Source organism: Malus domestica, chromosome 02, assembly GCF_042453785.1.
Source record: "Malus domestica chromosome 02, GDT2T_hap1".
NCBI lineage: Eukaryota > Viridiplantae > Streptophyta > Magnoliopsida > Rosales > Rosaceae > Malus > Malus domestica.
In genome coordinates this window covers 15707809-15720797 of record NC_091662.1, presented here as the reverse complement: position 1 = coordinate 15720797, position 12989 = coordinate 15707809, and the positions used below count along the sequence as shown (strand labels likewise).

The following is a 12989-nucleotide window of genomic DNA, read 5'->3' as shown; positions in this document are numbered from 1 at the left end:
ATTGTAAATCTCAATACTCCAGATTAACCGTGAACAGCACTAATTAACCCTCAGTTTTTCCACAAGTTATTGGGTTGGATGATTGCATACGACAACCCAAAACATTCCCTACAAGTTCCCTACATGAATTGCAAAATAGAGATACAAGCAAGAATCATTAAGTTCTATGAAAAACATAAGCATTGACGAGGCACTCGTTACTATGATTTGCATGAAACTTATGCCAAGAATTTACTTAACGTGATTGTGACTAGCAACCTTCACTACTTGTGAATATAAGTTCATAACGATTAAGTGAAATTCACTTATATTCTAGCATCAAATTCATGCATGTAAATTAAGTATGCATTCTTAATCGACATACAAAAATAAGTTATCTATCAAGCAGTTAAGCAAATTAAATCACAACTCAGAAATCACAACTGAAGGTAATCAATTCATATTACAAATATATTCATGGTTTTGAATTAACCTCTAGCCAAAATAAATTTAATTACATATTATTGAAACAAAAATAAAATAGAAGTTTGGAAAGATTAAACCGAAAGAAGGTGATCTGTTGCGTTCGTGCCCGTGTGAACTGCGCCTCGCTGGCGCCCTCTCCTTTCCTGCAGCTTCCCCTCTGAGCTTCTTTCCTTTCTCGTTTCTGCCTGGCAAGGCCCTGACTTGCTTCCCTTCTTTTCTTCTCCGCACGCTGCCCCGTGGCAGCCCGTGTCTCTTCCCATTCCCGTCAGTCAAGGCTCAAGCTGCCAAATGGCAGCCTCTACTCTCTCCCCTCGTTTTCTCTCCGCAGCTTCACGCTACCCAAGGGGCAGCCCTCTGCCTTCCACCAATTCCCCGTACTCCCCCTATTTCTGCTTTCTGCCCGTCTCTTTTATCACGCCTACTGCGTAGTCTTTGCGCCTCCCACTATTTCTTTTTTCCTTTTGCACCTGGCACTGATTTCTTGCTGTCCTCTCAAACTTCTTTTCTTTATTCTTTTTCTCCCGTAGCTGTCCTCTATTATTTTCCCAGCTCACTCCTTGCGTCTGCCCACTTCTATTATTTTATTTTTCTTCCATGCTTCACCATTATTCCCCCGTGTCTCATGCCTTGGATTCTCTTTTTTCTTCTTATTTGTTCCAGCTGCAAAGGCAGCTTCTTTATGTTTCTTTTCTTTACTCACCAACTGCAAAACACTTCAATTTTAGATATATCATATAATTTCTAATGCCATATAATCCGTGACATAATTCTACCAATAACCCATGACAGAATGAGAACGACTAAAGCAATTTTCGACGAATTTATAATTTAAAACTCATTTGTGCCATTTTTATTTTCTTTGCATAAACAAATCCTATAAACACAAAAATAACGTAAATAGCTCAAAATATAAGGAACTAACCAAGAAAAGACGAGTGAATTCGAAGTAAAAATATATATAAATATGATCCAATCAGTGGACCGATTGAACCTCCCTGCGGACCATTTAGATATTTTATGGTTTTGGTTGACGCTTCTACACGTTGGTCACACGTGTGCTTGTTGTCCACAAGGAACGCTGCATTCTCCAAACTGTTGGCTCAGGTTATCAAGCTTAGGGCTCACCACCCTGATTATCCGATCAAATCTATTCGATTGGATAATGCTGGAGAATTCACATCTAAAACTTTTGATGACTATTGCATGTCGGTTGGGGTTGAAGTTGAACATCTTGTACCCCATGTTCACACCCAGAACGGCCTGGCAGAGGCTTTCATTAAGCGTTTACAAATGATTGCTCGATCATTGGTCATATGTACCAAGCTCCCGATCGCTGCTTGGGGCCATGCAATATTGCACGCAGCAAAGTTGGTCCGCCTGAGGCCTGTTGCGACACAACCATTTAGTGCCCTTCAGTTGGTCACCGGATGCGAACCCGACATATCACATCTGCGCGTTTTTGGTTGTGCGGTCTATGTGCCGATTTCGCCGCCCTTACGTACAAAAATGGGGCCTCAGCGAAGGATGGGAATCTATGTCGGATATGATTCTCCTTCGATTATTCGTTACTTAGAACCTTTGACAGGCGATCTGTTTACTGCTCGTTTCGCGAATTGTCACTTCTATGAGACAGTCTTCCCGCCGTTAGTGGGAGATAAGAACGTCAATGTTTCGAATAAACGACGCGAATTATCGTGGGCGACTCCTACTTTGTCTCATTTAGATCCCTGCACCGCTCAGTCTGAAGCTGAAGTACAGTGCATATTAGATTTCCAGAGCATAGCTCAGAGCATGCTAGATGCTTTCACCGATCTAACGCGCGTGACAAGATCACATATTCCAGCTGCGAATATGCCTGCAAAGATAGATGTACCAAATGTATGACGGACTACCCTCCTGGAAGCCCGGGACGCCAATTCTGGTGATCCACGTACATTAGCGGCTAGCCAATTATCTGTCCCTACACAAAAGCGTGGCAGACCCCTTGGTTCAAAGGATTCACACCCTCGGAAGAGGAAAACCACGGCACAAGGTCCTGAAGAGCGTACCGTGAATCCGACTATCGCTTACTCATTTTACCCAACTCATGAGGAAATTCTAGATTATAGAAGCGTCCTTGAAGAGACAAATCCTCCTCCCGAGAATCGTGAGATTTCGGTCTATTATGCAAGCTTAGATGATGTGTGGCGTAGAAATGAGATGATTGTCGACGATGCATTAGCATTTGCAGTAGCTACTAAGATCATGTTGAGCGATGACATTGAACTGCGTTCCGTTGATGAATGTCGACGTAGAGCTGATTGGTCAAATTGGAAACAAGCAATCCAAGTCGAACTTGATTCACTTGCGAAGCGTAAGGTGTTTGAACCTGTAGTTCCTACTCCTCCACATGTGAAGCCCGTTGGCTACAAGTGGGTTTTCGTTCGGAAGCGTAATGAGAAGAACGAAATTGTGCGTTACAAAGCTCGTCTTGTAGCACAAGGTTTCTCACAACGTCCCGGGATTGACTATGACGAAACTTACTCACCCGTTATGGATGTGATTACTTTTCGATACCTTATCAGTTTGGTAGTTTCCGAAAAACTGGATATGCAGCTGATGGACGTAGTAACCGCATATCTCTATGGGGATCTTGATACGGAAATTTATATGAAAGTTCCCGAATGACTTACATTGATTGGTTCAAATATTTCCAAACCCCGGAACACGCTCTCAATTTGGCTGAGGCGTTCACTATACGGTTTGAAACAATCCGGAAGAATGTGGTATAACCGTCTAAGTGAGTATTTGACTAGTCATGGATATGTGAACAACGAACTATGCCCTTGTGTGTTCATTAAGAAGTCACATTCTGGATTTGCGATTGTTGCAATATATGTCGATGGCATGAATCTCATCGGAACTCCTGAAGAGCTCGCGAGAACTACTTCGCACCTGAAGTCAGAATTTGAGATGAAAGATCTAGGAAAGACTCGATACTGTCTCGGTCTCGAGATAGAGCATTGTTCGGATGGAATCTTAGTACATCAATCGAACTACACCCAGAAGGTGTTACGCTATTTTAATGAGGATAAAGCGAAGTCTTCAAGTACTCCTATGGTCGTTCGTACGCTAGATGCAAAGCGAGATCCCTTCCGTCCGAAAGAGGATGATGACGAGATTTTGGAGCCTGAAGTTCCTTATCTAAGTGCGATAGGCGCTTTATTGTACTTAGCTCAATGCACTAGACCCGACATCTCCTTCGCTGTTAATCTTTTGGCAAGATACAACAATGCACCAACACGCAGACATTGGACTGGCGTGAAAGACATCTTCTGTTACCTTAAGGGTACTACGAATTTGGGCTTATTCTATCCCTACGAATCCTCAAGTGATGCCGCACCCTATGCTCATCGGGTTGATTCTCGCCTTGTTGGTTATGCCGACGCTGGATACTTATCTGATCCGCACAAGGCGCGTTCTCAAACGGGTTATGTCTTTACCGTTGGAGGCACCGCAATATCTTGGAGGTCAACTAAACAGACCTTAGTTGCCACTTCGTCTAACCATGCTGAAATTCTCGCCTTACATGAAGCAACTCGAGAATGCTTTTGGTTGAGAGCAGTAATGGGCCATATTCGAAGCTCCTGTGATCTTCATCCCGCCGTTAATGCCCCGACGACGATTTTTGAAGATAACGCAGCTTGCATCGAACAGCTCAAGAAGGGTTACATCAAAGGAGACAACACCAAGCATATTGCGCCGAAGTTCTTCTTTACACATCAACAACAAGAGCATCAAAAGATTGAAGTCACGCAAATCCGATCACAAGACAATCTGGCCGACCTTTTCACCAAATCACTACCGAAGGCGACATTTCAGAAGCTTGTTCATGGAAGTGGTATGCGTAAACTTTCTGAGTTATAACTTTGCTATTTCTCTTTGGAATTATGTCAAACTCAGGGGGGAGTATCTTCTGGATACTTGCTTGAACTTAATGTACTCTTTTTTCCCTACGATTAGGAGCATTTTTCCCACTGGGTTTTTGCTACCTAACTAGGTTTTAACGAGGCACCCACCTTGGGCTGGTCATATCCCTGATGACGTCCTGTAGACGTTTCTTTTGACTTTGCATTTCTCACGCATTTTTTCTTAGACTATGGATTTTGTCCCTACTTGGGTTTTTGCCATAGCCTTAGGGTTTTTTAGCGAGACTTACTACTTATGCAAGTTCCTACCTTATTGAGAATAAGCGTTGTTCCTTGGAATCAGTGCTGACGAGTCGACTTCCTCAACTTCTGCATGATGCTGAATCTACCTTAAGTATTTGCACACTCAAGGGGGAGTGTTGTAAACATTCCTAGAATAAGTATGATTGTGTAAATCCTAGATTAGATTTGATTTTAGTTATCATTTCTTATTACAACTTGTATTACTTGGAGGAGAAGGAATATCTTCTCTCCCTTTACTACTATAAATAAAGGCACAATGTAGGAGGGATAACAACACACACATTCCCCTACAATTCTACAAACACACATCTCTCTTCTCTCTCCCATTGCCGCCGGCCCTCTCTATTTTGTCAGATAAAAATAGACCACAACAATTATTGATTTTTTTTTCTTTTGTTTTTGTTTTTTTTTTTTGTCAAAAAGAAAGATTAATTGTTAGTTTACAAACAATTGGCAGCAGAGAATCCTGTGAGCCAAGTCACTGAAAGGCCCAGGTTACGCCATATTTTTGGGTTTAACGATAGAGAAAGTGTTTCTGTCGTAGAAGTGAACTTGATGGCAATGGTGTCTCTCGTTTCAATGAAACTGTCTTCCTCCTTCAACATGCGACCTCTTTCTCCTTCTCGTTTCCCCTCTTCTATTCACAACAACAGCATACGAACTCTTACCACCTCTGCGGCTCCTCGGTCAACGACGATGGAGCTTAAAAAATCCATCAGTAACCAATCCGGCTTCGGACTAAGAATGACGAAGCAGTTGTTTCTCAACCAAGGGGCCAAAGAGAGGAACATGGTGTACTCGCCGCTTTCAATCCACGTCATGCTGAGTCTGATCGCGGCCGGTACAAAGGATCCTGCCAAGAAAGTGTTGCTCTCTTTCCTCAATGCCTAGTCCACCGCCGACCTCAACTCCCTTGCCTTTGATATCGTCCCTCTTGTATTTGTCGACGGGTCTCCTAGTGGCGGGCCTTGTTTGTCCTTCGCCAATGGCCACTGGGTTGACAAGTCGCTCCATCTCTGTCTTGTTTCAAATAGGTGATGGACAATTTTTACAAGCGACTTGAAAGAAAGTCGATTTCCAGACCAAGGCTGGAGAAGTGAGAGTTGAAGTGAATTCGTGGGGACCGGAAACGAGACTCGAGGCCTGATCAAAGAGGTTCTTTCTCCTGGGTCGGTTAACAGCATAACAAAGGTGTTTTGATCAAAACTTGAACTTTGGGCTCAAGAAAGGAGTTGGCCCAAAATGAGGCCCGAATGGAAAGTCAGCCGAAGCCCAGTCAAAGCCCAGAAAGCAGAAAGGGCCTTTTCTGACTTGGTGCAGCTCATGAAGACCACTTGCTTACCTACCCAAAGGCCAAGTGGTATAGACTGACCAGCTACACAGCCCATAAAGTACTTTATGATGGCAGTACATGTAAAATGGCTGATGAGTCATCACCCTTCAAACCGCATTCGGGCAAGGTTGCTGCTACAGGAGACCAAGCCGAGTTGTCTATATAAGAAGAAAGAGAAACCAGGAATAAAGACAATTAATCAAACAAACAAATGCAAGCACAAACTCTACTCAAAGCCAGATTTGCCTTCAAAACGAAGCTGTAGACAGCCCAAGCCTTCATCCCTCTCGGGACAAGCCTTCATCCCTCGCGGGATAAACCTTCACTCCAAACCCTTGTAATAGCTCTGCTACCTTGTTCAACCTTGCTGTAGTATCGATTCATCTTTTGTAAATCTTTCTCCCTCTCTGAAGCTTTCAGACCCTTGATAAACTACAAAGATAGGAACCTGCAAGACGACCAGGCTTGCCCGACAAGGTTAAACCTTGCCCGTCCTTCTTTGTTTTCTTTGTCTTTTCATTCATTAGCCTAGCAATATGTTGTATACTTCCAATTATATTCAAGTTATTTCTAGCAAGATGACTATTAAAAAGCTTTCCCAGTACTTGGATCCGATTTGAATATATCTTCAGTGTTCAAACCAGATCCAAGTCCTAAGCCCTCGGGCATGTAAATCTGATTAGTTAAAAGTCCTTGGCCTCAAGGCATAAAAAAGAATCTTATGTGGACTTAACCCATCCACGACAATCCTTGATAAACGAAAAGTCCGAAGTTACTTGGGGCGCAAGTAATCGACCTACCTCTTAGTTTTATTTCTATTACATTATGATTATCATAGAACGCTTAAGCATGGGAAGGATTCTGATAGGAAGCCTCAAGGCCTACACCTAAGGCCCTACAAAGGCACCTATTTGGATTCATTCCGTTATGTGGTCTAGAACGTTTGAGTATAAGAACGAACTCTAATGGGAAGCCTCAAGGCCTACATCTAAGGCCCTACAAAGACGCCTATTTGGGTTTATTCTACCTCTCGAACTCGGGTAATCAGAAGTATAATAGTTATAAGACTCATGCATTCACGAGAACAAATATGATGTGTTCGAGCACTGGTGTAGTCATTGATAGGAAGCCTCAAGGTCTACACCTAAGGCCCCACAAAGGCACCTGTTATAACTAACACGGTTTCTCGGGTATATACATGTACAACCAAAACTCGACATCCATTTCATATCTGTCATACTGAAGATGGCAGTGGCACGCCTGAGCACTTAAAAGTTAACCTTGATTGTGAGCCTCAAGGCCTACACCTAAGGCCCCACAAAGGCACCTCTCAAAGTTAACTCTGTCCTTCTCTTTCAGCCTTGCCCGACAAGCCTTGCCCGACGAGCCTTGCCCGACGAGACTTGCCCGACAAAGCCCGACAGTGAAGTAGAAGCCCAACAGCAGCCCTCAACCGGCGCCAACCTCCCGGGGAGCTGTGTGCTCGTCAGCCAGGAAACATCCCCGACGGAAATTCCTGACGCGAACAAAAGGCTCATCAATTTGCGAATGCATTATACTTTTAATGCATTGAAAACGAGGAAGTGTGCCTTTCACCTTCTCAATGGCAGATCATCAGTTAAGGCACCCTCCATGACCAGCTACGAGGGCCAATATGTCGAAGGCCTTGACAGCTTCAAGACCTTAAAGCTCTTGATCCATATAAAGGAGGTAAATTGACAGAGATGGTGGACTCGCCTCCGGGTGAGGTCCCTTTTGTTTCTAGTATATTTCAAAAATCCTTCATCGAAGGTAACAAACAAGGATTGCTTTTATAATTCAAAAGCACTTTTAAATTTCTCCACCAAATGGAGGCGGAAATGCTTTTGATTATCTGAAAACGCTATTACCTTTCCAAATGCAATCTCAAACTCAGCATGTCCTTAACTATGGCTTGAAATAAGGAGAAAACCAATGAAGTACATAGTATTATTACATGGCTAATTCCAATATCGTTCCAAGCTAACTTAATACAACGTTGCAGCTACAGAACTATGCTACTACAAGTATATGCAGTCCGACAACCATTGAGGATGCGGCGATTACAAATACAGCATGATTCTCTTGCAATTTCAGTCAGCATTGGTGATTACTTAGCTCACTGTACCATCGATCTCTTTGATCCGCACCAGCTTGAAAAGTTGATCCCCCGCAAAACAAGGTAAACTATAAATGCTACATACCCTGAGGTAAAAGCAGACACTCCGACACTAAACAACCAACCAGTTACTTCAGAGGCGAAGAAGTCGAACAGAAGGTATCCATTGATTACCATCACCAGGGCCGCCACAAGCCATGCAACCATCTTCACAGAAAATAAAAAAGATATGAGCATTCTAACTCATACACAATATAATAACGAAAGGCTACCCCTCCCCTTATTAGTGTAAAAATATCGATGCACTAAAAATATATTTATAATAACGAAAGGCAAAGATGAGGGAAGAACAGCTTGAACACATTGTAGGGTAATTAACTTATCAACATTCAATTCATATGGAGACAATGAATAACTAACTTATCAACAGTCAATTCATATGGAGACAATGAAGTTCAATTCAGGGAGATAATTTCTTTTCTCAACCCCCAAAGCAAGGTAAAAAGGACGAAAATAACAACAATCGACCAGGCATTACAGAAAATGAAAAGCTCAAATGCTGGGACAACCACTAAATTAGTCCTCTAAAATGCTATTCTATGATCAAATCTGCAGCAAATAGCCAGGAATTATCTTACAATTAGACTATGTGGACCGTCACCATATTGTCCTATTTGTGTATAAGTATATGGTACATTATCGAGTCCTTAGGAGCAGTGAACTCGTTTTTGCGGTTTACTAGTTCATAGGAGAAACTTAGCTCTAAAACTTGGTCTACCTGAAAGAAACTTAGCTGTAATCTATTACACAATAATACATATGTTGTACCAAATCACAAAACAATAATCTCATCAGAAATAAAAGGGAAAAAGAAAAGGCAAAATAAAGCAATTGCGACAACACCAACATATGACATGATTAACCCGACTACATAACTGACGGCATGTGTGCTCTGCTCACACACATTCTAATTTGATTCATTTGCATCACTACAGAAAGTTGAAATACAAATGCCATTATTGACCTTATGGCCTTACTGCAGAAGAAAGGAAATAACAACATACCTTGAGAACAGGGCCAACTTTAAAAGAACCCATGAGCTGCTCGTTTGACACCAAGAAAAGCAGGGGAATAAGTGCAAAAGGGATCTGAATTGACTGTAACACATTAAGCCACTCATTCAGAACATCCAATGTGTCCTCCGAGGTATCAAATACAAGAGCTACTATTATAGTGGGGATAATTGCACAGCTTCGTGTAATCAATGCCCTCATCCATTTTTTCAATCTCAAGTCTAAGAAACCTCCCATTATAAACTGCCCGGCATAGGTACCTGTAATAGTACTACTCTGGCCAGCTGCCAATAACCCGATACCCCAAATGTACAAAATCGGGAACAACCCGCCCCCATACTTTTCTTGGAGATACTGCCCCGCATTTACAAGGCCTATCCTATCTGCTATTTGCGTACCATAAAACCCCTTGGCAAACACAGTGGTAACAAATAGGTTGATGACAAAGGAGATGACAAGAGCGACGGTTGACTCTATGGAGTAGTAATTCAGAGCTTCTTGAACTCGTCCTTTCTTGGTGTGATCAACCTCCCTTGACTGTACTAGAGCTGAGTGCAAAAATACATTGTGAGGCATAATTATGCAACCCACAACTCCAACAGCCTGCTTTATTGTTCGGGAGCTAAGTTTCGGGACAATTATACCTAGAAAGAGGAAAACAAATGACAGTTAATTATACGCAGAGGAACATTGCAGTATGTTTGTTCGAAATTTTGTGGCCTCAAACCACGGAAACTGTTTAAAACGTATAAACTCGGAGTAAGTCGAATACCAATCAGAAGTTCAGTGCCGCTGGGCTTTGCTTCACCGAACATCCACGCAAATGAGAGCGCCATTGTTGCAATTAGAACCGCAAAAACTGCTTCCAGCTTCCTCACTCCGTAGTTCTCGAGAAACAGGAAGATGAAACTGTAACATGGCAACAAAATAAAACAGTTTGAAGTTAACACTGCTATAATAGCTGCAAGTTCTTCAAACCTTGATGTTTGGGTTCAGTTCAAATACAATGTAGGAAAAGCAAGAAACGTCAGGCTTGGACCATCAGAAATTTTAACCTTTTGAACCTCAAAACCAAAAACATTTGTCAGTAACAAATACAGAAATCACAGATTTTCCAGGCAGCCAAAAAGAGTCAACAGACTGACTAAGAACTTCAAAAAATATAGGATAATGCTAGCAAGTCCCGATTTTTAAAACAAATTTACAAACCAAATTATGCGTCACCAGTAGGAAATAAACACATTAATCAACACTTAATAATAATCTAATCATCCACCACCACATCATTTGCTTTACAAATTTGGTTTAACAATCCTGCAAAGTCGTTACGAATTTTCTGAAAATTGGTAAAGAATCAAACTCAATTTCAAAAACCCAGAAAAATTCAAAGAAAACGATCCAAAATCACAAAAAGGGTAAATTCCAAAAGTTTACCAATCCAAAGCTGTTATGACGACTCCAGACCAGAGCGGCAAAGCCCCATTACTCAGAATCTTAATAGCTATCGCACTCCCAATCACCTCCTGTATATCCGCCCCAATCAGCGCCAGCTCCGCCATCACCCACAGCACCATCCTCGCCCACGTCGGGTACTCCTCCCTACACAGCTCCGCCAAGTGTCGCCCAGTCGCCACCCCGAGCCGAGCCGACAGCAGCTGCACCAACAGCCCCATCGCCGTCGCCCACATCAGCAGCCACAGCAGCGAGTTCCCAGCTATAGCCCCCGCCTGAAGATCACCCTCCAAATTCCCCGGGTCCAGAAACGCGATACTCATCAGGAACCCGGGTCCGGTAAACAGCCACAGCTTCTTCCATGAAAACGGCGGCGTTTGGCAGTCGTCGTCTCCGGCCTCGTTGATCCCCACCACGTGGACCTTATCAGCCTCGTCGTAGGCCGCCTCGGGAAGGTCTCGGTCCGAGTCGAGTAAGAGTGGCTTCGAGTGGTCGTGAGTCGAAACCATCGCGCTGTGCGGTGTATGAATTCCCTGCAGGCGGTTGTACGAGTGTCTCCGTGCGCTCGCGGGAAGGTCGCTTGCCTGTTTTTTCTGCTGCTCTGCTTATCTCTTCAACTCAGAAACGAAGCTCTCTGAAAAGTGCCAGTCCCTCTCCTTCCATTCCTCCTCCCTTTTATTTCTTTTGCTTTTCACTTTTTTGTTGTAATTTTTTTATGAGACTTTTAATTTATAAATGTTTTGTCCAATTTCTCGGTGGGTTTTGTATTTCCAAAATTAGTTTTTTATTTACGAACGATAATGTGCCAGGTGGATTTGGAAATGATCTGCAGACCCTGTGATGGCACACGTCGTGATGCTTTCTTATGCTCTGCTTGACTAGGATTAATTTTGCTTACACTCGCTTAATTAATTATCAACATAATGTCGACATTTCTATTGAGTAAGAATAGATCATCTTCAATGAAAATGTCAAATTATAACAGTTATATTACAATTGATCATTGATGAGGCAATATGAAGTCTTGTCAATTTTGACACCTAATCACAAAGACTTCAAATCCAGTTAGCAAAATAACATTTGTTTGAAAGGATTTTTTATGTTAAGCTTGCACAGTGAAGTCTCCATTAGGTTTTGACATCTCATTCGGAAATGCTCTAATGTTTCATTAAAAAAATTGTCTCCTCTCTCTCTCTTTCCTCTTCCCAAACCCTAAATCTACAACTTCTAAGCCACCGGCCCCTTGCTTTGGCTTGGAATCGGTGGCAACCTCTCTCTCCATTTTTTCTAGCCTTCCTCCATTATCTTCTCATAGATGGTTGCTTGTTTATTTCTCGTCTTAGTATTTTCATCAATAAGTGCCTCGTTGGTGAGGTTATTTGTGAGTCTTTCTTTGTGAGTATTTTAATTTTGTGTTAGTGTGTTATTGGCTCATATGGGTCGACTTTGTTGGAATCAGTATCTTTGTTGATGGTGTTGGACACAAAATTCATTATGATATGGACACTAGTTGGTTCGTTGTTAGTTCCTCTTCAAAGTCAGCGCTACTCGTTGTCAAAAGGTGTTTTCATGTTCATTATATTCAAGGCTTTGTACGTAGAAGTTTTCCTAAAAAATGGAGTTTTTATAGGGCCATCTCAGTCCTCTAAATTTGGGTTTGGGTGATTTCAAGACTTGGATACCTTCCTTTGCTTATTCTCAAGCATGTCTCGCCCTCAAATCCACTGGTACAGTGGCAATTAATTTGGTCAAATTGACCTTTTATTTTATGTTAAAGTTTTTTTTTAGGTTGAATCTTCTCTTTAATATTGTATCAATTCTTAATTTTATAATAAAACACCTATCGTTTTGTAAAAAACAAAAAAAAAAAGAAAATGTAAGTTCTAATCAATTTATGTCGTTCCATCAAGAAAAACTTATGTACGCATATTTGGTAAGAATGTCTAAAGTTTGGATTATATTATGAAACACGTGACAGTTATTTGAAACACTATAAGTATTTTCTTTATACTCTTACCAAAATATGAAAGTGACCAAATTTTTAAATAGATTACATTTCATAGTAAGAACCAATAGTAACGTTAAATTACAAAGTAACAAGTCACATTGACGATATATAATAGTTACAGAATATTTAGAAACTCCAAAATATGGCCCATATCTCCACGTGTCGACAAAATGGCAACTGCCATAACACCAAGAGAATTATCTTTAAACTCCATGAAGCATCAACTTCAATACACCTCACTCACACTCGCAGCTCCGTGACTCTACAAATTCTTCGGTGGGACCCCACAAGATAGTGACATGGCCACTCT

At 41.8% G+C, this 12989-nt stretch overlaps 1 protein-coding gene across 1 annotated transcript; it reads right to left on the bottom strand.

Moving 5' to 3' along the window:
* Positions 1 to 7928: 7928 nt before the first annotated feature.
* LOC103422020 (metal transporter Nramp3.2-like) lies at positions 7929 to 11407 on the bottom strand. The gene is made up of 4 exons (XM_008360087.4): positions 10654 to 11407; positions 9992 to 10128; positions 9211 to 9863; positions 7929 to 8353 (listed from the first exon to the last, which is right to left on the bottom strand). The coding sequence occupies exons 1-4, from the start codon at positions 11178 to 11180 to the stop codon at positions 8147 to 8149; spliced, it is 1524 nt and encodes a 507-aa protein (XP_008358309.1). The 5' UTR covers positions 11181 to 11407; the 3' UTR covers positions 7929 to 8146.
* Between the last annotated feature and the right edge of the window lie 1582 nt (positions 11408 to 12989).

What these genes read in the sequence shown, in the direction of transcription:
- LOC103422020 (XM_008360087.4), bottom strand. Translation starts at nt 11,180, where the DNA reads ATGGTTTCGACTCACGACCACTCGAAGCCACTCTTACTCGACTCGGAC. An exon ending in GTCATAACAGCTTTGGATTG is followed by an intron (nt 10,129 to 10,653) that starts GTAAACTTTTGG and finishes GCCATGTTACAG; the next exon opens with TTTCATCTTCCTGTTTCTCG. An exon ending in AAGTTGGCCCTGTTCTCAAG is followed by an intron (nt 8,354 to 9,210) that starts GTATGTTGTTAT and finishes TTTTCTGTGAAG; the next exon opens with ATGGTTGCATGGCTTGTGGC.